Source organism: Malurus melanocephalus, unplaced genomic scaffold (genome assembly GCF_030028575.1).
Source record: "Malurus melanocephalus ecotype Western Australia unplaced genomic scaffold, MMel_1.1 scaffold_5, whole genome shotgun sequence".
NCBI classification, from domain to species: domain Eukaryota; kingdom Metazoa; phylum Chordata; class Aves; order Passeriformes; family Maluridae; genus Malurus; species Malurus melanocephalus.
In genome coordinates this window covers 4,462,143-4,486,285 of record NW_026623237.1, presented here as the reverse complement: position 1 = coordinate 4,486,285, position 24,143 = coordinate 4,462,143, and the positions used below count along the sequence as shown (strand labels likewise).

The following is a 24,143-nucleotide window of genomic DNA, read 5'->3' as shown; positions in this document are numbered from 1 at the left end:
TTTTTTTTTTTTTTTTTGTGGTAAATTAATCCAGAAACATTTTTAACAGATTACACATCTCTTTAAAGGTTTGTGTTTTCTTCCTTCTTAAATTGCATTGAAGCCATCCTAACTAGATGCAAACCTGCTGTGAAATTTATATTCACTTTTACTCCTTTTTCTTTCTTTAAACAATTACTCAGTTCTTATTGGTCTGCGCATTATAGTCTAAATCAATTACATTTAAGTGCACAGAAGTTTGTCATGTTTAACTTGTGCTATTTACCCTTTTTTTTCCATATAGGTATATTCGAATTGTTGGGACCCACAACACAGTGAACAAAGTTTTCCATATTGTGGCATTTGAATGCATGTTCACAAACAAATCCTTTACTCTTGAAAAAGGTCTGATAGGTAAGAAATAAAACTACTTTCCTTTTTCATTAACTGTTGCAARCACTTGTCTTTTAAAGCTGGCCATCAGTGCTCTCTAATTCGAACTCTACTTCTGTTTCTACTCAGAAATCTCTAAATTGAGTTAAACAGTGTTGTAATTATAGAATTAGTTGACTAGTCCTTAYAACTTCTCTGAAATTCCAGTTCTGTGAATTAGTTAATGATGCTGCAGGAATGCAGAAATTCAAATCAACCGCTGCTGTCAAAGCCACTGGTAGTCAGTGCTACCAATGTGATTTTTCTTTGCATGTCACAGTATGGTTGCTCATGCTTCCCAGTAGGTTAGTCTGAATTCTTTTACAGGAATGGACTAAGCAGTGCTATTTATTGTAGTGATGATGGATTTGGACATTTAGGGACTCTTATACAGCCTAGTTACAACTGCAGAAAGTAAACTCTCATGTGTTGATTTCCCTCCAAAGAGTCGTAAACATGCTTAGCTGTGGCAGAACATTGTATTGGCTATGCTGCTGTTATTCTCAGAACACCATGCCGCTGGAGCTGTGTTAGCTCTGGGCAGCTTAGATAATACTGATTTGAGTACCTTTATGTTACTTAAGGTAGAAATCCCCAGCAGACCAAYGCTACTGAATGATAAAATGTGCTACAGCAAGATTTAATGTAAATTTTTTTTAATAGTTCAAAAGGGGTGATTTSTGTGCTTTTCTTCCATGTAAACTCACAAAGTTAGATCATGAAGTTCATTGGAGAGGCTTCTGTGCCTTTTAGTAGTTGTCTAGGTGGGATTTCCCACAGTTTATTACTTACGACACAAAATCGAGAATTTCGGCAGAGTTCTCAGAGTTCATGCTGGTTTTCAGCATATATTTAAATTTTAAATGTGTACCCATGACAGATGGAAGGGAAAACAGTTTTCAAAATAGGATGAGAAGGAAGATTTTTAGTAAGTCATACTCACTTTTTTTTTTTGAGAAAACTGTAATATTTGGCTCTGAAAAACCAAGACCMAATTCCTTCAGCCTGTTCGCCATGAATTATACAAAGGCAAATCAAAAGCCTTCCCTTTGTTTTAGGTAGTGTACAAATAGCATTGCAATTGCTAGTGACTAGAAAATAGAATAAGCAGTAAAGAAGAGCTGTGTTAAAACATCTCTCTTCAGTAAGCTAGTTAGCAGAGAAACAAAGTATCTCAAATTGCATAAAACCTTTCAGCTATATTTCAAAGTTAGCACTGCCAGCTATGAATTTTTAAAAACCTTATACAAAATCAGWGTGAGAGTGTACAAATATTTGTATGTATTTGATTTTAGATGATCAAACTTATTCAGTAAGTGAGTAATTTGGGACTCAAATTTTTTTTGGAGTGTTACCAGAAAGATTTTTGGTTGTAATGCTAGGCAAGGTAGTGAATTCATGCATATTTGTGGAAGTGAACTTATACTGTAATTGACTCGTCTTTCATAAACTCCATTGGTTTTTCTGGTTGAGTGATCATTTTGATGAGACAAACTATTTGATCTGTTTTAACATTTCTTGAATTTCAAAGGTAATCTAGGGGATGGAGACTTCGTATGGCTTTATTAAAAATTCTCTGTGAGAATGTTTTTGTGGTTATAGGAACTTACAGGTGAATAGGATTGAGACAGCATAATAGCAAATGTCTGTTGGTGTTAATGGTGATTGCTAATTGAGAGCAACGATRCTGTTATTCAGTGTGGGTCAACCAAACTGTGTAAGTTTTGTGTAAGTTGTTTGAATTGATCACATTATAGAAAGAGAGGCCTGTAGGTCTCCACAGCTTTTTATATTTAAGGGATGTAAGTCAATTCAATAGAAAATGAAAAGTAAGAATTTAGCAAGTAGAAAAGTGGGATGTGGACAGTCTTCCAACTTTAAATGAAGCACCAGCACTTCTATACATGAYSCTACAGGGTTTATGGTGAGAAAGATACAAATGGAAAAATTTGGGGACTACTTGAGGACAGTCCAGATTTGGCCAGACTACTTGAGGAGCATCTCTGACTGCTCCAGCAGAATAGTTGGCCATCAGTATTGCCCACTCAAAAATATTCTCAACAACTTTGATCCAGCAAAGTGACCTTATATCCATTTAGTGGATTTTTTTCATACCTCTGATGGTTACCATAAGGTACCATATTGTCTGGCTCCCATGATCAAGCAGAATGTCCAAGATCCACTTCTGTAAAAATTCTGTATGAGTGCCAATAGGTTGGCACAGATCTATTTTACTCCTTTGGTGAGGATTTGTAATGTTTGTTTCTGCAGTGATCAGATAGRGTAAAGTGAASTGAAATCAGTTAGGAAAAATAAACRAAGTATATGGAAGTGCAGTAATCYAAGTACRTTGCTTTTAAGCTYAACCAAGTRTAGMAAYTTGCAYCTTAAAACCCTCAAAARGCAGTTCATTGGGTCCATTGCTTGWCCCATATGATATTAAATATAGTATTAAATTACTTTAGGACAAACATAGCTGCTGTTTCTATACCCTGTTTTATTAATGAGAAGTATTGGTCAGCGGTTGAAGGCCATAGGGTCCTTTCAGAAAGGTTTTGTGACCCCTTCTTCTAAGACAACACTGAAGGGAATATGCAAAGACTTTGTCATTTGAAAAATCATTCCAAAGAAATGAGGCCTCTGAAGTATTTGGTAAGGGGTCTTGTGTGGATATTTATGAGTAATATTTTTTTTTTTTTGTGAAAGATATTCAACTTGATCAGAAAGCTGTRTGTGCAAAGAATGTAATTTATCATATATATTGCTACTGATACATAGTATCTATGTAATGATTCAGTGGACAGTGAAGATTAGAAGGCTGGTAAACAAAAATGAAGTGTTGTTTCATGGTAACAACAATTTTATGTTGTTGCATTTTTGCRTACAAGGTTTTAATGAAAAATTACTAACGGCATACTACATTTAAAAGTTAATGTGGAAGATTATTAATAGAGTTACTTTATACAATACCGAATACAATGCTGATAAAACCCAATGGTAACTGCACAGTAGTTTGGAAGCAAAATTAGCAGAAAATGTTCTAGTAGCATTGTCTGGTGTTTAAATGCTGGTTTACACTTTGTTGTCGTGTGAAATGAGGTGACAGAAATAAATTTAATCATATCAAATTATTCCTTAACGCAGATGTTAGGGTTGAGATGTAATTTTCTTTTTGGCATGATAGTATCTCTAAATGTGTAAGTTAACAGTTTTACATATAAAATTCACAATATCAACATAACTCTTTCATTTAACAAGGATGTGAATATTCCTTAATCCCACGTTCATCGTGCTTGCTTTTAATGAACTTCTGCTTCAGAAATTTTGAATGGACTTTAACCACTAATAGTTAATCTAGAATTCAAAACAAAAGACAAGCAAGAGACRTACTCCTTTGGGAGCAGTACCTGGTGTCATGTGATGGATTATAAAACCTTCTAATCTGCTCAGTGGAAAGAAGCTACAACAGCAGTTAAAGGACTGTTCCTATGCAAGGCATCTTCTTAGGTTTCTGAGGGGTTTTTTCCAACCTTAATAGAGGAAAAAAGTCCTCTTTTCTACCTCAAATAGAAAAAAAATTAGTAACCTCACTTAGTCCTTTAATTGCTACTCAGTGCTGAGGGTCAGTCAAGGACTGTGTGGGCTTGACCACCCCRCTGTCTGATTTTGAGCCTGGTGAARGTCATTGGGAGTRCAATGTGGATGGCTTTTACACGAAGTAGTATCTCAGTCTATGAGACTGTCTTGTGACTTTTACACTATAGACAAAAGAAAGAACAGTGAATAATGACTGAAGAGCAGAAGATGGATGTAAAACAGTGGAATGTCCTTGGTCACCCTCTGGGGAATGYTATTCAGTACTTAGAAATCATTGTGAAGCTTCATTTGTGGGCTGTTCAATGCCTTAGGAGAACTWGTTTTAAAACTGAGAAAATGATACAAATAAATAAACATTCACTTGTGTWTTACTCTGRCAGTTATTAAAAAGAAAAAAAWWAAMMAAAACTAAATGTGTTAACAGGGAGAAACCAGTTATATCAGTTTCCTAGTATGTGGTTCARCTTTATAAAAGATTGTTTTGTCTCTCCCCAAGGAGGCAGTGAGAGGTGTTATTTTTTGTCTRGTTTAATGTTGACTCCACACAAAGCTATCATATTTTGTTTCTTCTCCTTTGAAAAGGTTTGCATTCTCCCAAAATGATGCAGGCTTACCTGGCAGTGTAAGTCAGCTCTGCTGCAAGCATAGCTTTGGGAAATTATGAAAAATTAAAGACAGTAAATACTGCAGGGATTTTTTCCCCTTCCTTCTACAAGAAAGGACAGCCACATGATTGCTTTCAACAATGATTTGTCCATATGGTTCCAGTTCCATCTTTTTTTTATCCTTTTCTGTCTGTTTGCAGTGCTGCAAGGTGAGGTGCACACTTGCTAAAACAACTGATATTTCTGAAAGCCTTCTGCAGGCACAATGTTTAATGAAAGAGCCCTGTAGSAGCCAGCTAGCTGGCAACGAAAAGTATGGCCAGTTCTAGTGACTTGAATGGTTTTGTTCTAATTTATTGGATTAGAAAGCATGAGCTGTAGCAGGTATCAAGTGAAAAATCAGCCTTTACTGAAGGTTCTCTAATCCAATTTCTGACAGTTGGGCAAAACCACGTATTCATGGGGTTTTATTGTCCTGCTAAACATGGCTTGCAGAAAGCTTTTCACTGATACAGGTGGAAATCTGTTGATATTTGTTTGAAGTTGGAATTTTTTGAGCTCTTGATTTCTTAATTGAAGACTCAWATATAGCAATTTCATCAGCAAGTTTCAACTCAAGAAAATAAGAAAGAGTATATGGAATGAAAGATAGGACATGCAACTATACTTTTAATTAACTGAAAAGTCTATAGACTTCATAGTTTTTCTRTCATGTAGCAAATAAATATGGGCTAATTAATATATTCAATGAATATTAGACTTAACAAATCTTTTGGCATGTGGAAAATAATGAAAGAAAAATGCTCAATACCCTTTTAATTCTTTAATACAATATGATCAAACTCTGAAATAATACTTGCATTCCTAATTCTTTATTTCTTTAGTCTCAGCTTTCTATTTTCCAGCCATCCAGTGAGGAAACTTTTGTCAGCTTATGAGATGCTTAATTAGAGAAGGAATGCAATTTTATAATTAAAAATTAAGCAATTGGAAGCTGAACATTTAACAGATGTAATCATGAGAGGAAAATCGCTTCTTCATATTAACTGAAACAAAAAAAAMCACAAAGAAATCGTGTAATTTATAGTTTATCATTTCTTCAGAGTGATGGTTTTAAGAGAATTCAGTAAAATGAACAGTTTTGTTACAATGATGACACTTAAGTAGAGAGGCTTTGACTATTGCCTAGAGTGCAGTATAAGTGTATTCCAGTCCATAATGCTTTAAATTGCTACTTTCCTGTAAAATAAGACTGTTTAGTAGATCTGCTGTCTCCCTGCATGTTTGTTTTCATAATTTATTTAAGGCTCATTAATGGCTGCTTCCATGAGCCGCTATAGAAACCCACTTTGTTCAGTTCCTTCCTGTTTTGCAAAAAGTTATTTGAGGATTTTCTGTTACTATCCCACCCACCCACATTGTAGTGAAGTCATGTGGATGTACCGAAAGCAAAAGCTGACCTGTTCAGAATGAGAGATGAAAGGAAGTATTCTACACCCAGATCTGGAAGCCAGTCAGCAGTGGCAGCATTAATTTTTTTTTTTCAGAGTGCTTCAGGGGAAAAGAAAATTCTTAAGAAAAATCAAGTATGCTAAAAAGGAAAAGCAAAAGAGAAAAGCATAAGGAATGATAAATAAATATGACTGAGGCTACAACATACTTCTGGTACATTTTTATTTTGGATGATCTCTAAGGACAGTTGAATAACACATCTGTCTTATCTTTAAATATAGCCAGTATAGATGACCCTTAGGCCATGCCTTGAAAATTGCAATCCTTTATAGAAATACTATTCCTAGAATTAAATATACTCCTAGTTCTTCATCACTCTGAGCTGCAGCATAAGACAAAGGGACAAGAAAGTAAGTTTTAATAAATGTTTGATGCTGCTGTCCTGTAACCTCAATCATCTTCTCCTTGTGTGTGCTTACAGAATGTGTGTGCTTTGCTAACATACATCTTTTCTGTTCCATAAAAGCAAATCAGACTTTTCATCCCAAAACTGCTATATGAACAGTGGGAAAAAAAACCCAATTTTGATATTGATAATCTTTTCTCTGACAATATTTGTAAGAGCTGCATAGCTGGTGGATTAAAAAAAAAAAAAAAAAAAAAAAAAGAAACAAAAATAGAAACAAGACTGTATGTATTTGTAAATAAGTGACCTGAATTGAAGCAGAAACTCTAATGGGAAAAAAGGAAGACAACCAAAAGATTTTAAAATACAGCTCAGAACAGAGTCCCCACCAGATGGTATTTTTAATAAATTTATCAAGCGGATATAAAAGATGATAATGAACATTCAAAATAGGGAGTGGCAGACCCCCTAGAGAAAAGGAACAGTATGGCACATTCTGCACATTTCAATTAGTAAGAGTCACTTTCTAATTAGCTATTTTAGGGAAAACCACAGAATTATATTAAAAACACACCAAGACAGTTTTTAAGGAGTTTGACTAATCAGGAAATCGATAGGAGAGTGGGAGTGGATCTTCTTAGGAGGTCATGGATTAGTGCAGAAATCTAAATGTGAGAAGGAGCAGAATGATGCTCAGAGGGCATGCAGGCAAAATATTGCATGAACTGAGCTGCACTGCATTCAATTAATCATTTAGCTCAGAGTGTGTCTGGAATATGCCATGGAGCCTCAGCATAAGCATTGATTTTGACACCATCTTCTACTCATTTTCTTTTTTAGCAAAATTTCAATAGCTCCCTCTTCCTAGTTAAAAAAAACTGGTCTATGTAGAAGATGCTTTAAAGCCTATATAAAATGAATACACAGACAASTTTCTTACTCATGGGGAGGAGCAGAAGAAAAGGAAGTCAAGGCAAACTTTAATTCAGTGCCAGTACTGTTCATTTGCATTGTTAGCTTTTGCTTTATTCAGATTGTTCCCAGTGAAATACTTCTAATGTCTAACACCTGCACCCCATAAGAATCTGGGAATTGTTGAGTGTCTCTTTTCAGTAATAGGGGAATTGGGAGATTCTAGAATAATAATGTGGGGAGTTTAGTAATTTTTTATGAACAGACAGAGATGATAGTGCATTTGATAGCATAGAAGATTTTTGAGAAGTGGTTGCTTTTCCACTACTCTAGATTATTACTTGGCAATGAGCTTGCTGTTTTTTCACCTGTGTTTTTATGGTGTTGGTTAATGGCTTTCTTAAGATTATGCTCCTGACACCAGTAGCACACTGAAATCACAGAATCCTAGCTCTTCATGGAAGATAATCTCTTTTTTTTTTTGCATGTTGAAGACTCATACAGTTAGCTCTGAAATTTCTCATAGCTATGTTTCAGCCATTTTCAARTGTTGTAGTAGAGGCAGGTTTCATCAGGAAAACAGGAAGAAATTGTTTCAAAATTTTTGAAGTTTTGCTGGCCAAGATACGTTTTCCCAATTTTATTAAAAGAGTTCTTTTGTATCATCAGTATTGAAATCTATCTGTTAATTTACCAAGCTATTCTAGAATCAATGCTATAAAAATTATCTGTACCACTTGTTCATAGTTCATGTTATGTGAGTTAAATTTCCTTCTGTTGAACATATTTTTTGTTCACTAATACTACTCCAGAAATAAAGACCATTGGTATCTGAACTGTTTTCTGATGTATTGTCTATCATCTTTCTGGTTTTAATTCACAGTTCCCACTGAAAATGTTGCAACAATTGCAGACTGTGCCAGTGTGATTGAGGGTGTAAGTCGCAGTCGCAATGCCTTATTGAATGGAGACACAAAAAACTACGATTGGGATTCTGGATACACATGCCACCAGCTTGGGAGCGGGGCTATTGTAGTACAGCTGGCACAGCCCTACATGATTGGATCAATACGGTAAGAGGATTCATTTTTCTCTAAATTAGAGTCCCCAGTGAAACTTTCGCTGAGCAGTTATTTTCTTTAGAATATATGACATTTGGAAATGACGTTAATTAGGGGGCTAGTTTAGTAGTTGTCATTTGGCTTCTTACTTCAGTATAATAGGCATGTTAGAAATTAAATGTGGGAATTATATGTTGAGATACAGCAGTGCAATTCCAGAAAATACTGCTTTTCAGAAGCATAATAATAGTAACAGTCAAATTATAAGATTAAAGTTATATACTTATTTTAAAATAGGATTTAATTGAAGTCTCACTTATGGTTAAGTAGATGCAGTTACTCTTATCCACTTCATTCTGAAAGCTACTTTATTGAAGAAAATCGTCTTCTCAAGTCAGCCAAGCTTCCTTTTCACTATACAATTGGTGCTAGTTCTTACTTAAACATGGAGGGTGTAATAGAGGTACAGCAGCCTGACTACTGCTTTACAGTGCTCGATTAACGAATGTGTTTAGGTTTGAATTGAAGTTCACTGGACTGTTTCTACTGTGAATGTCTGTATATATGTGAAGATCAAAGTTTTGGCTGATGTAGAGACATAGGAAATGGATAGGGGAGTGGAATTTTTCACAGATGAAGACAAAAATATTGTTGCCAACTTCAGATTCTCTGACTTTGGGGTTTTTGTTTCATCAAATCAGGCATACAAACTTTGTCTTAATGGCATCATGGTCTTTATGAATTTAGACTGTGTAGTCAGGGACTTCATTTGTATGCTCTGTGACAGTGAAATAAAGAGAGATTTCTGAAGTTCAGAGCACCAGTGATCAAAGGCTGAAATCCCAGGTGAGTACTGGCTTGCAACAGAGACCATGTACATAGATACATATTTCAAGGAGCTCAGTGTCATCTCCCTGTTAGAGTTGCCTCTTCAAACTGATAAGCCAAGTGAGACTTGAAAGCTCTTTTATAACTGCCAATTTCTGTTTTGTGTGGTTTTGGTTTTGGCCTGTGGCATTGTTATGATGGTTGTAAAACTTTGAAGATAGAGTTTGAAATCAGACATCCAGGCAAATCTGTAACCCAACAAAAGCAGCGTTTTGTCTGTTGTGCATAATGCAARTCCAGCATTGTTCTCACTGTGTGAAACGAGTAAGCATGGTTGGCAGCTTTCCACACTCATTTGAGTTTGTTGTTTTTAATAGTCTGTTAAATATTACATCTCAAGTAGAAAACCAAGCAGTACTCAAATTTCTTTAAACAGATAAATGAAAATGCAATTCCATCCTTTTCATGACACTTTAAACTTTAGTATCAGTTACAGYTTTGGCCATATGAAAGATTAAGAGAAGAATATACCACCTAAAATGCATAGTTTGTCAGTTCATAGTCTCTGTTTTYCTATCTTACTGTTTTCTGTTATCCTTTAATTGAAGATTTGTACCATCTTTTCCGGTGAGGGAAGAAACCTGACTTTCCTATAGTAAATTTTCTGCTACTGTTTATTCATATGCAGAAGAGTTTTAATAGTCTCTTTGTTAAGTAGTGTGTTAGGTGATTTAAACTTCTGGTTGCCCTGAAATAATAATTGTAAAATCAGCAAGTGTGTAGGGCAAATTAAAAAAAAAAATAACCCAAACATTACATAATTTTAAACTAATAGGCATTTAGTGATTTATGTGGTATTGCATGGTACAGCTACAGGTTCATGAATCTCATCTTTCTTTGTCAGTTTTCCTGCATGTATAGCACAAACAAGATTAATAGCTTACTTTATAAAAGCAATGATAATGAACATCATCATCTGAGGTATCTTCTGACAGAGGAGACTACCTGTATTGCCTAGGGACAGAAATGCTATCACTATGTCATTTTTTCCTTTCTGTGTACTGCATAGAAGAACAAGTCCTTTGAGTTGCAGCCATGTCTAYTGCAGGTCATAGGCAGCCAGGGGGAAAGTGCCCCTTGGAGTGGRGAAGTGAAGTTTCACTACGTGACATCTACAGCTTTGGCATGGGTCTGGAATATGTTCTGTATGGTGCAGTGATAAAGATGATCACAGTGGTCTCTTTAGCATCAGGAAATCTACATTTGGTAGATTCAGAAATCAAATTATATGTAAACAGATGAGAGCACAAAGTGTTAGTATTTAATCTTAATGAAAGCAAGAGAATTTTTTCGTTAACAGAATTGTCTGCCACAACTGATGGAACTGTATTCACTGCTTGTTTTCCTGCTGTTTGCTTGTTTGAAAACTCCCTTGATCTCATGCTCCCACCTAATAGAAAAGAATTCTAGGAGCATTTGCTTTAGGCTGGCAATACACCATGACTGAATGACATGAGTTTCGCTACCCTCAGAAACTGAGTCATTATACCCACAGGTTTGGATTTCAAATGAATAATTAGGAATTAAAATACGTTATCTTTTTAGTTCAGAAACACAAATGTGCTGTTGAATGAATTTGTTTCAGAGAGGATAAATATACAAACGTTTGAAAAAAAAAAGTAGTAGCTGCTTTTAGTCTACAGAAATTGGAATACCACTGGAGAGAGCCTTCAAGACATAATGTGTTACCATGGCAACTAAATTCTGAGTAGGAAAAAACCAGAAGAACTATTGGTGCTCARATATGCCTTAGAAATGCTAGGAGTTCAATGTTTCAGGAGTATATATTGTATTCATGCTTTCTGCCAAAGTCATCCCAGTGTCTAAAAATCTTAGCACCCTTCAGATTGGAAGGGACTTGAGGAATAAGACATCTAGCCTCTGCCTGTTTCTCAAAGGAGGGTCAGCTATGGAAAACAGCCATCCTAATCAAGGCTTTAATGCACTCAGGTCTTGAAAATTTCCAAGGAAGGAAATTCCMCAACTTCTCTGGGTAGCCTGTGATAACCTGCCCTCAGGTATTGACAAGTGCTGTTGAGGAGGAACCCAACCCCAAGCTTTCTTAGGCTAAAGAAGCCAATTTGCCTCGTTTCTTGTACAGTGTGTGTGCTTCAACCTCATGAGCATTTTGATGGTCCTCTGCTGCGATTGCTCAGAGGCATCAATGTTATATTTGGATCTAAAAAGGGATTCAGTATGCCAGGTATGATCTAACAAGTGTCAAGTGAAGAACAATGATCTTTCTCCATTGTTTTGCTGGCTCAGTTCCTGTTGCTACTCGGTGTGTTTCTAGCCTGCATTTCTGAGAAGGCACCCAGGCAGCTAGTGACATCTGTTCAGTTTGACTTGAAAATTCAATGGGAAACCATGTTTAAATCTTGTTAATATTGATTAAAACTTTTTCATGTATAATATATAAATTTGGTGCTGTTGACTTCCACATCAAATTTACTCAGAAATTCTGAAAGAATTGTAATGACAATCAGTGCTCAGTATTATTTTTCTRATAGACAAGACATTAAAAACAAGATTTCAACCTGTCCCTTTCAACCAAAATTATTCTATGATTCTATGATTTTTTTTAATAATTGTTACTAAAGATTGTCTTTTAAATTATGAAATTTAAAAATAAATAGGAGGTTTATCCTTTTATTAGTGTTCAGAATAGCTTACAAGATACTTGGAASAGTTAACAGAGAAAATGTTAGTTTAGGTGTTTTTCCACATAGTTGCCTGTCTAGACAAAATAAGCTTCCGCTTTTCTTCTCTGAAAAGGCCCATATCAATGATAGAAAAACCATAGTAGTTAATTAGGAACAGAAAGACAGCAACTGGTGTGTGTAACTTAGTAAACATAATTTAATTTTTAAGTGGCTAGAACTTGAATATTGCTGCAGCTGCCACATCACAGTAGCTTTCTGTATAACTCTCTCTGCATTTATCTAGAATAGAAATGTAATACTATTATGCTACAGTATGTGGCTGGTTTTTCCTGTAAATTAAAAAAAAAAAAAAAAAGGGGGGGGGGAGGATTTATTATAGTGTATGTGGTGGAGATGAAATTCTATACCATAGTGATTTTCATGTTAGCATAAATAGAAATACTTTTTGTCTTTAGCAAAGTACATTAATTACTTATAACGACTTTAATCTTTCTGAAGACTTTAGTGCTAGTATGAACATGCTAGCTTTTGAWATGCAGAATAATTCTTAAATTAAAAAACAATGTCAATGAAGTTGAATGTGTTCTCTGTTTGCTTATACCCTTATCATATACATCTCTTATGGTTCATAATTTTCCATCCCATTTCTGCTTATGAAGTTTTTCTTTCTATACTGCTCATTTTCTGTGCTTGCCTGACTTGAGAGTAAAATCATGTCTCAGAAGGAATGGTCATAGGAGCACTTAGAAAGTATGCTGAAATTTTGTCTCCCTTGTAGAATCTTTGTAGGAAGAAAGACTGCTTGCTTGCTTTCTTTCTCCTTTGTAGGAAGAAAGACTGTTCTTAGGGTAGTTACTTAAACATAAACATCTGCAGAAAACTGAAGGGGTTTATAGACAACCAGAGGCAAAAATGCTGCAATAATTGTATAAAAAAGTCTCCTTCCATGTGGTTTTGAGTTTTCTTTGTTTTCCTTCCTCTTTCAAGATGTGTTGCTACCTCATGTTTTAATTTCTGTGTTTTGGATTTCTACAAGTATGCAAGTGGTTTATCAACACAGTACTGTCAAGTTTATCTGTGTGTTCTCTGTACTGACTTACAGTACTCAGGAAGCAGGTGTCATCTGTCAGGGGCAGGACTAATATTGTTTGGTATTCTGCTAACACCTTGAGTAGATGTAGTTATACAGCAGTCTGAGCTAAACAGTGAAAATCGTTTTTACAGAAATCTAAAAATAAAAAGCACGCAGAGACAGCACAAAATGTTTTTAGAAATGCAGAGCATTCAATCACAGGGCAATGCATGACATTTAGGGACATRCTGTTTAAAAAGGAACTGCAGCAACTATCTTTTTTGTCATAGGTAGCCAATATAGTAATTTTCCTATGCTTGTAATGTGGATCTTTATTCATATTTGAAAAGCTTTTCTTGTATAAAGTGAGGCATTGTGRACATGTGATGTAAATAGTGATGTCATATTAAATGATTCACAGGCTTAGACTCTAGATACCCAAGGAAGAAATATGTTTAAATCTCACACTGTTGCAGGATGTGAGCTGGATAAATCTCCACTTGATTTTTTTCCTTCTCAGTCCTGAGGGCAAGATACACTAATGAGCTAATTTAGCTTTTATTTCAATATGGCAAGTCGTTAAGAACATGGGCAATTTTGCTATAAACAGATGTATTTCCAATGGGTACAGTTCTGACTTTTTAAATGGAATATTCTCCTTCCTGTCATTTAATATTCATCTTAGCAAAACATAACTTTGCCGTAAAAGAAGTTTAGCATGGTAATTTGCCTGTAATTGTTGCAAAGATTGTTGTGCCTGGTATAAAAAGTGGCCTTTGTGCTTAGTGTGCACTGGTGAATATTCAAGTTGTTGTCTGAAAGTTTTTCACTGCTTATCCAGAAAAGCATKTCAAGCAGAGCAAATACCAAATAAATTCCATTGTCAATCTCCTTCCTAAGTCTCTCTTTAAAAAAGCTGCTGGAGAAGAAATAACTTGCTATTTTCCTTCAGAAACATCAAAGAAACAAAAATCTACATTTAGCATGCTGTCAACTTTAATTCACTCATTGTTTGGTTTGTGATAATTCTAAACCATATGATTTTTAAAACCTATTTAACGAGATTATGTTGTTTTGGGAGAGAGCAATTATATATTTTTGAAAGGAACACATATGTCCTTTTAGCCTTTTGCTTTAAAACCAAGCCAGCTGTGTTTTAATTACAGTATTGTTGGTTGAAATTACAGTCACCAGTGTGCTTCTGATATTCAAACTCTTGATCATAGCTTTGAAAAGATGGATCAAGGAACCAGCTCTGAGTCCCCATGATAAAAAGGATTCTACTGAAAAGCATAATTAGCTACATTTTAATAACATTTTTGAAAGAAAACAAGTTTATGAATGTTTTTGATTTTTCATCTTTTCATTTAGAAAACTTGGTTTAAATATCTATGTTAATTCAGGATCTGTTGATTAGTAGTAGTTACCAAACACATGACTGTAATCAGTAAACTTCTTTTTTTAAGAAAATGCACTTATTCAGTGTCTGTGGAGACCTTTGAGCTGTAGAAAAGCAAAATAGGCATAATCTGATGAAGCAGAGGGGTTAAAGTTGGGTAGTTTTGGGGAGTGGGATTTTTTGATGTCTGTCATAATGCCACGGTCAGCTCTTTATTTTTACTAAGTCAACTCTGAATTTTTGAATTTGCGAATAGATGGTATTAATATGTGCTAGCAGACTTGTTGAAAGTATTTTATTTTGGCTTCTTACTATTTTTGGCAGCATATTGTTTCTGATAATATTAACGTGCTAGATTCAGCATCTAGGGAATTTATTTTGAATCTGCTTGTCCATTAGACCCAATTCTACTAAGAATGCAGGGATTTCAAAAGCTGAATAGAAAGGGCTGAACTAGGTAGTTTCCCTCTGTACTTGGCATTGGGAGGTTGAACCCTGAGTACTGGGTCAAGTTCTGGGCCAAATATCTCTTACAACAGGGAGATAATGCCAATAAAAACAGAAGTAAAGCAGATACATTTGCCACATACRGGTTTTGATACTTCAGCTAAATAGCATCCCTGATGCTTTAGGTCTTCCTCACTATAAGACAAGTATGGAAATCAAAGACTACTCAATATCACTTAGTGCCCTTCCTGAAGGAATGCATGTTTGTCAGACCTCTATTATCTTCCTTTTTCTTCTGCCTTTTTAGCAATTTGTTTAATGGATTTCTTCCTTGTTTTCTTCTAATGAACCACAACTGGGAATTCCCGCTTTCTTCCTTTCTTTTTTTAAAATATATTTCTTATATATTTACCAAAACCAAAAAATACAATTAAGAAGGGAGCATAATCCTTTTAATCACCCATTTATTTTTTTCTGTCCACTCCTAAACTGACCTTTTGAAACAGATCTTCGTTTCATGTTTAGAGAAGACAGTGCCACWTGCCAAATAAATTAAAAGTAATCGGATGAATGTAATAGATAATGTTCATAAGCTGGTTATTATAAGCCTGTAAGTCTGTTACTGGTCTTAGGATAATAGGAATAGAGACGCTGTAGTTTGAGATAGGAAAAACAGTAAAGTCTTTGTTGAGTGTTAAAGGTACATTCCAAAATAAACAGTTGCATTTGGAAAGGATTAAGTGGAGAAAATCAAGGACTGGAAAACTTAAGAAGCTTGTTTTCATATTAATTGAACTTACTACTCTACACCTTCTTCATACTTAGGTTGCTGCTKTGGGACTGTGATGATCGAAGCTACAGCTACTACATTGAAGTTTCAACGAATCAGCAGCAGTGGACCATGGTGGTGGATCGCACAAAAATTTCCTGCAAGTGAGTTTGGTTTTTTCCACTTGTTGGCACAAATTAAGAACTGGAAACTGGGGGTTTTAGGGGGTTTTTTATTGTGTACTTAGGTTACTGTGAAAAGAATGATCATTGCATAACCTGTAAATCAATGCAAGACTTTCAAACCAAAATCAATTTCTTAGGATCGGTACTGGATCTTCAGACAATTAGTTGAATTGTTCATTTGTAGAAAGTCTGCTRCCATACCCTTGGCTTTGTGTTTGCTAGCAGATAAACAATGATTTTCTGGAGTTCACATGTTTATGGTGACTCCTGATGTCAAACCACCCTGCCTTAAGAAATGTGGAAGGAGAGGGAAGGGAGCATACATAATCAGATGTATTTCTCTCTCATCAAAGCACATAAATATAATGTGTGACATCTGAAGGGTGTGGGGAAAATGAAGGCAAGGACCAAACATTTTCCAAAGCTTGACCTTGTCTCTTTTCAAAAGTAGAGTACCTGATGTRTGCACCAACCACTCTGCTTTTGAAAAGGACACTTCCTGAGAAAAAATGCGSTCCTTAAACAGATAAAGAAGAGAGAAAAACTGTTTCAATTTCATTTGAATACTTATATCAGGCATGAATAATCTCCACGTGTATATTCTCCATTGGCTTTACTGCAGTTTCTGCTGATGAAACCCATTCCTTRAGTATGGAAGAATAATTTAGTGTTGATAACCTTCTTAAATCATGTGATGATGGTTGTAATTCCCAGCAAAGAATGACCTAGATACTGGTCATGGGACTGAATAGACAGTGCAARTTTATATATTAGGTATCCAGAAGCCAGGTATGCACAGCATTCAGTAAATGTTGATGGGATATGATATCCTGACTAAGCCCCAGGGAAGCTCACAATTACAAAGTCTTACATCTTTCCTTTTCCCTGAGTCAGTTTTCTGTAAGATATGCTTTTTTTCTTTAGACAGAATTGAAGTCATTAGCYTATATGGGGTTAGCACTAACCCATCTTGTATTTGTGCTAACCAAAACAAAATTGATTTTATAAATTCAGAGGGGTTCTGAATTTTCAGTTTGTCACATGAAGTGAGAGAGTTATTCTGTCTCTTGTAGCAGCACTGCTGACACACATTTTTCTAAGGTTTATATTTCATCTCCTAACAAACAGTGCTACTCAAATGCTTTACAATGCACTCCAGACRTGTTGGTGAAGGAGAACTTGACACGTCCTTTCAGTGCCTGTAAAGGGCAGGATATTGATGAGCAGCAAACCTGGGTTCTGCCCGCAGGTCTGGAGCATGATTAAATCTTTACTCGTTCTCAAAGACATCTCAGCATAATAGATAAAACTCATCTTTTTGTCTGCCTCCAGCAGTGGGAGTACTAAAAGGCTGAAATCACAAAAGGGAGAGAAAGAGACACTCAAGAATCTTTGTGCACTTTTTCCTTTTACATTTTGATATTAAAAGCCTGTAACAGTCAAAAGGAGCACTTGCTTATGTATGCACAGTGCAGGTGAAATYGCTGATTGATTGCCCAGTTCAAATACTTTCTCACTATATTCCAACAATGCTATTTTTTCTTTTTTATTATTTTCAAAGCCTTAGCCTTGGGCAAATAGAAGTACATCCCTGAAGTAAAGATAGCTGCCTTCTTTGGGTAATCATGATTCAAAACATAGGTACTCTGGAAGTTCTCAAAGCTGGGACTGCTGGAACCATTTTCATGTCAATTAGACAATTGCATTTTGCATAAAYTCTTGCTCTGACAGATGTGCAGTCAGCTGGCACAATGCCACTCTTTAATCTTGAAGTCTACAGAATAAAGTGTCTCTAGCAATGTCTGTAACTATGTGCTTTAAACACATACAAAGCCCTGGTCATGAAGCTTCCAGAGTTCACTGGCCATCAAATATCCGGTGATTTATTGGCATTTGRTARCACTTTTTCATGTTCAGTTTGTATCTCTTGCCCTTTATGAAGAAAAATAGACTTTTTTTTTCTTTAGTCAAAGAAAACTACATATGTTTCGTTTTGTATTCAGGTATGATTTGCAGAAATGCTGAAGTTATTTCAGCTCAAAAATTATTTGAATTGTAATGGCCGTTTGATAACTAAGTATGTGTATCATATAAAAATAAATATATTTAATAATATCTATAATATCATTTTTTTTTTCTCCAGTAAATATGTTAAATAAATACATAATATGTTACTGCCAAATGCTGCAAATGTTCAGATTGGTCTGTAAAATATGGAGCATTGCAATTACATAGAGTCTGTAATTARATACAGTACTAGAACGCTTAGTTTTTTTACTGAAAAATAATTAAACACAATATGATCTAAAAAAGCCATACTCTTAGGGCTTAAAAACAGTTGAATATAGAATGGAAGAGACATCATCATTCACTGGCTCATGTCCTGAGTGAAGGCCCTCTCTTAAAATTGTTGGCTAAGCTTTCAATATGGTGATAGAGACTTCTTAATGAAGAGGGAAAATTTGAACRAGTCACTGCCAGGAATATGTGAAGAACTAACTTTTTGGGTTACTTTCTGTAATTAAAAGAAAAAAAAAGCTCAAATTGAAACCCTGGGGGTGGGGGTTGTCATGAAAGCAAACAACTTATTTTCACTTTATATAATTTGAACAGGAACAACAAACAGAGAAGATAGAGTTGGATTTAAACCAAAATTAACAGATGCTGGTAAAACGGAGGTGGTACACTTTTTCTGGTTTTACTGTCATAGTATAATGGTAAAGATACTCCTGCTGGATGGAAAGGAAAGGATTTCTTTTTTTTTCTGTCCATCTTCCCTTTTACCATTCCAYTGGTATTTTTAATCTGCCTCTGAATGCTTTCTGTTGAAGTGATTTACAGATTTCCCAAGGAAAAGGAAGGATCAAACTGAAGCACTGTGCCTGGATTTGACTCACCATCAGGTTTAGGCACAGAGTTATAATATCTGCATTTAGTAATTTTCTTTAACCAGTATAGCTCATACAGGGATAGAAACAACAGTACCCTCATCTCTTTGTTCTGTGTTTTTGAATGCTGCACTCCTCTGTCATCCGGATGAAATAAAACAAATCTTTTGCCAATGTGGTCCAATTTTGCAACTGTTTTTTGTCTCAGCCAAATCATAATTTTTTAATGAATATTCAACATCACTGCCTGAAATGAACTAATCCTATGTTGGTATAAAAATTGTCTTCGCTTAGACTTGTATCTTTTTAAGGAAAATGAGAAGTTGATATGTCCTTCTGTGGGGAGTGTGCCTGTTTGACTGCAAGTACCTCTCAGGAACAGTCAATCCACTAAGAACCCTTTTACATGCATTCATGTCAGGCTAAAATACAAATTCTTTCTAAAAAGTATGCTCCAAATTACATCTGTTTATTTTTCTGGAGAAGTGAGTGCAATGTAAGTGGTTGATAAGGTCTTGAAATCCTACGTTTACCCTTTCTGGCATTAGTTCTGTGCTTAATATTCCACAGTAGACTGAAGAAAAATAACTCTTGCTTTCCAGTGTAGAAAATGAAAGTGGATGGAGTTAAAACATGGAAGAATTTCACAGGGGCCCACAATACTTCAATAAGAAAATTTGCATTAGTAGTAATATTCTCTGTTAACTTTCCTGTCTTCAAAGACATGTGGGTAAGAGTTGTTTCTGTGAATATGAGTTTTTTCCTTTACTGTTTGCTGCCTGGCTTTCTGTTGACCTGTTCTGGCAGTGGAGTTACAGGCTTTTGTGGAAGTCATTAGCCTGCTGTCATGCAAGTGGTCTGTGAGGGSTCCAAATAATTCTGCTCAATCGCTGACACAAAGGGTAGGATGAACCATAAGGGTGCCAAATACAGACCTTGACAGGTACCTTTGATAATCAGGAAGTGGCAAAAAAAAACAATGAGAAAGAAAATTAAATTATGTTCAAGGAGTATGTATTGGTTTTGGCAGATTATTGAAGCATGAACTTCCTCTTTAAACTACCAGTGTGCTGCTTTGGGTTGTTTTAATGGCATTTTTAATGTAGTATTTTGTGTAAATTAATAATTCAGCGCTCAAAGCCAGGAACTGACAGGCTACTCCTAACCTTCTCTTCTCCCAGTTTTAAAAGGCTGAAGACAAAAACTGGATGTCTGTTATCTTCACAGGGAAAGCTTGTGTACCTTCCCTAACTGAGAGCCAATTAGTGCATACTGGTTGTGTAATTGACAATTTTCACATGCTCTGTGGAGGTTATTTTTTTTTTCTGTTCCTCTATAAGCTGTTTTTCTCTACACAGTATGACAGTAATGAAAAACAGTCATGTTCCCTTCTATTTTTAAAAACATTTATGATAAGTGGACTTGAGCGTGTTAGTGTCAAATAATAGAGACTTGCACTTTTTAGTAGAATTTGCTGACAGAGTCTGAAAGTCAAATGAAAAACAGAAAATACCAAAGGCCAGTAGGAAAGCCAGACCTCAGAGTTAATGACTCTTCTGATAAAAGAAACCCTGCAAAGACAAATACTAAGCAGGCTATCATGGCACTCATCAATTCAGTATCATTCTTTAAAGTTCTCCTTTTTAGTTATTGTGAAATGGATCTAATCCCTTGGCAGCAGGCATGCCATGTTCTGTTTAATGATAGAATATGAAAGACAATGAGTATTGTTYATGGATGGACATTTCTAAGGCAGTTCGTATCAACTGTCACATGGCTGGTTGAGATTTTCTTGTGGCAGGCATTTCTTGATTTTCAGGATATTTACTACATACTGCRTGTTTTAAATTCCTTGTAACTCAGAATGTTCTGCAGCAGAAGGTTCCAAACTTAATTTCACATTTCCACTGCTTATTGAGTTTTTATTGTAAAATAGCTATGTCAAATTCTCAATTTTCAGGTCAGTTCCCCTCAATTTTTTTCTCTGTAGTTCATGTGTGTAAATCGAATTCATACTTTCACATGGAACAACCTTTGAGGTATGGATGCAAGATTCATTATCAAAATTTATTGACTGTCTTCTGATTAATTTTTTCAATAATGATTTTCAACTTTGAGGCTTTTGTTCTTGTTAAGCATTTCATATTTCTATCCTATGATGTACTATGTGCATTTCAGGTTTTCATTCACTAATGTATTTCACTTGATAATAATTCACAGGTAAAGAACACCTAGAGAAATCTAGGTTATGCGCTTGACAGTCCTAAATCACTTTCCAGATGTACAGAAAGGTGTTTTCTGTGTTGTCTGAGGATTTCAAGTGAGAAAATGCTTCTGCTCTAAACAATGATAGTGGCAAACTCAAGTCAAGATTTCTTTYCTGGGGTATGCTTTTGTGAAACCAGGTTAATGTCTATCATTAGATAGACATTATGATTATTTCTTCTTCTATAGAGGTAATATTTGAGGTGTATGAATATCTTTACTCTTAACTGCAYGTGTACTTATATTTGTAGTTTCTTGTATTTAACCACAAACAGCAGGTTTTTATTACTGTTTTCTTCAAGTTCCTGCGCTTCTCTGTATGATCCCATTTCTAGAATTCCCTTGCATCAGTTTTCATTCATCATTCTTCTCCTTAACTGCTTTCATTGAACTGTATGGCATGAACATTTCTCAGCTCTCTTTCCAGCTGCCTGCATCATGGTTTTGTTTGTTGTTTCCCATCAGTTTTACATGCATCTATTGTCCTATCATGCCTAGAATGAGAAAACAGCRTTTTTCCTAATTTCTGTGTAGTCCTTAATTCTGTCTCATGCCTCAGCTGTTGAGTGGCAGTGTGGAACAGGATAAAAGAGTTGCTCTTGTAACTCTGATGTCAAGCAAGTTATTTTCACCATACTTCATCCTAATTTACATGAAGTTAATTTCACAGCAAAACTGTTCTTGTACCTCTTCTTCTGACAAACAGAGTATGTTTCAACTATGGTTCATTCTATTTATTTCACATGAAGCAAATTCCACACCAACTCTGTGAAATCCAGATGCCTGCTCCGGGGTTTCTGAACTCACCGTAGCCACATTCATACAATACAAAATGAAATATATTTAAGCAAGATGTCTGGGAAATTGCTACACTGTTATGCTCAATTTAAAGTCTCACTTTACAAAAATAAACTAAGAGTTCTCATTAGTATGTTCATTATGCCAGTAGTAATGCCTACTGGAACAAGTCGGACAGATATAAAGGGTCATTTTGTGTAATTATTGAGCTTTTAAGCCCTGCACKATAGAGGCATTGAAGTACATATTTTCCCCTATGTTTATATGCTCACATTTGGAAAGATTCTAATAAGGCAAAAGAAGAAAGTGCTGTCTTATTAAGCATAAAGAATTAAGATTTCACAGAGAGAAACCAGAGTTTCCATTTCAGAGCATTAAGAGCCTCTCAGCAGTGTAGAAACTCTGCATCTAGCGTTTAATTTGCTAGCATTTATTTTAGATGATTCTGGTTGATTGAAGAAAAGATCTGACTTCTTTAAAGTTACATTCCTTATCAGCAATTCAGGATCACACATTTTTCAATTTGTTGATTTGTCTTTTCTATTTTTCCACTTCTACAGTCGGTTCCTTGTGTTTGCTTTTCAGCCACAAATATACATGGATCTTTTGAGCAAGCCTTCATCAGATTAACAAGGAGCTGCCAAGTGCAGTATCTTATTATCCCTTAAATGTTTTTCCATGTACTTGTTCACTGCAGCTCTGCATGTACTGTATGTGTTTAAGTTTTGCTTTGCTCCATTTTGCCCTGCAGCTGGCATGTTCTTGGCTCTTCAAGCACATTACTGGGAAGAGAGTTCTGAAAATGCCGCTGTAACTCTGACATCAGTTTGGATGGTAGCTCCATTCTGCCTCCRAGAAGATAAGCAATACCAGATAATACCCACAATATCACTACCKGTTTCTTTTAGGTGTTGCATTTTTCCCTGATGCCATCTTGAATATTTCTTTGGAGACCAGCAAAAATTGTTAAAATAACAATAGATATATACATAGTGCTATTACCATCTAGAAAAAAATACTTTAAGAAGAAAAGGTTTTTCAGTATGTTTAAAATATTTGTTGCATAGTCTTCTATTTCAAAAAAGAACTAACAGTCCTTTGCYTTCAAGAATTATTATCTTGTAGCAGTACATTGGATTGTCTTCACAGTCATAAATTCTCTCTCTTGAAGATGTCCCTGTGTGCATGCATATGCCCACAGGCATGCAGGCATACCCACATGTGCACCATCTCAGCACCTGTATAAATAAATTTTAATACAAAAAAGTTATCCAAATTGTAGATGTCTCTGTGAAACTGGCCCATTTATCTGCCTGAGATGAGAAAGGAATACCTGTTGTTTTGTGGCTGTTCGTTTATTTTAAAATTCATTGTTGCTTGAGATAATAGAGTAATGAATAAGAGGTACCCAAATATTCACAATCTAGATGGTAAATTGTTATTTTGTCTGTAGCCCTTTCTTACAGGCAAATCCATTAAATAATATGGCARCTGTAGACATCTCCTTGTACTGTCAGGAGGCCAGTCAGATGTTAACATGTCAAATCTAGAGATTTTCCCTAATTTGATTGTTGATGTTCCGCATCTAATTTAATCAAAACTCTGGGTACACATTTGCTTTTGCTGGCCAAAACAAGGTATGGTCTTTAGGGTTTCAAATGTCCTGCATTGAGATTCATGCAATATTAAGCCATTGATTGATTCACAGTAGTGGTTTTACTAGGACAGATTATGACCATGAACCACAAAGTTGAGGAATTATTATATCTTTAGGTTCATCCCTTGAAGATTTCTGCACTACGTGGTGTGTGGTCTATTTTTTTAGACTAATGCTTGGTCAGTTTGTTTCATCTATTTAAAGGGATGGCACTTCCATTTTGCTCTTTGCTTTTCTATTACACTGAATTCCCACAGTAAGAATTTTTAATTTCTCAATGCCAGTACAGAACATCATCATATTACCTAATTTCATCCCATTATTTTTCTTCTAWACCTGTATACTAATTTTTCTTTCTTAATAGATTTCAGATATTTTAAGTACATATTTATAAAATCATTTTGGCTTTTTCCTGATACCTTGGTTGTTATGTAAACAAGTTTTGCCTGACTTTGTTTTATGCTCTTTCATCATGAGTCATGTTTCTTTTCTTTTAATAATCGTGMAATATCACCCAGTTTTTTGTCTATAATGTTTTTAGGCACAGAGTTCCAAACGAAATATTAAAATTCAGTTTACCGGATACTATTGTGAGGAATTTTCACTTTTTTCTGTTCTAAAAGTAACAGAAGAAAAGTAGAGAARAAAAGTAGTATTTATTACTTTTG

The 24,143-nt window shown here is 35.3% G+C and overlaps 1 protein-coding gene across 1 annotated transcript in view; it reads left to right on the top strand.

The window, feature by feature from the left end:
- Nucleotides 1-24,143, top strand: part of BTBD9 (BTB domain containing 9) — a 112,307-nt gene that overhangs the window by 66,661 nt on the left and 21,503 nt on the right. The window contains exons 8-10 of the mRNA XM_057370929.1: nt 284-393; nt 8,267-8,456; nt 15,739-15,846. Coding sequence (XP_057226912.1) covers nt 284-393; nt 8,267-8,456; nt 15,739-15,846 — 408 coding nt within the window. The remainder of the gene's footprint in view (nt 1-283; nt 394-8,266; nt 8,457-15,738; nt 15,847-24,143) is intronic.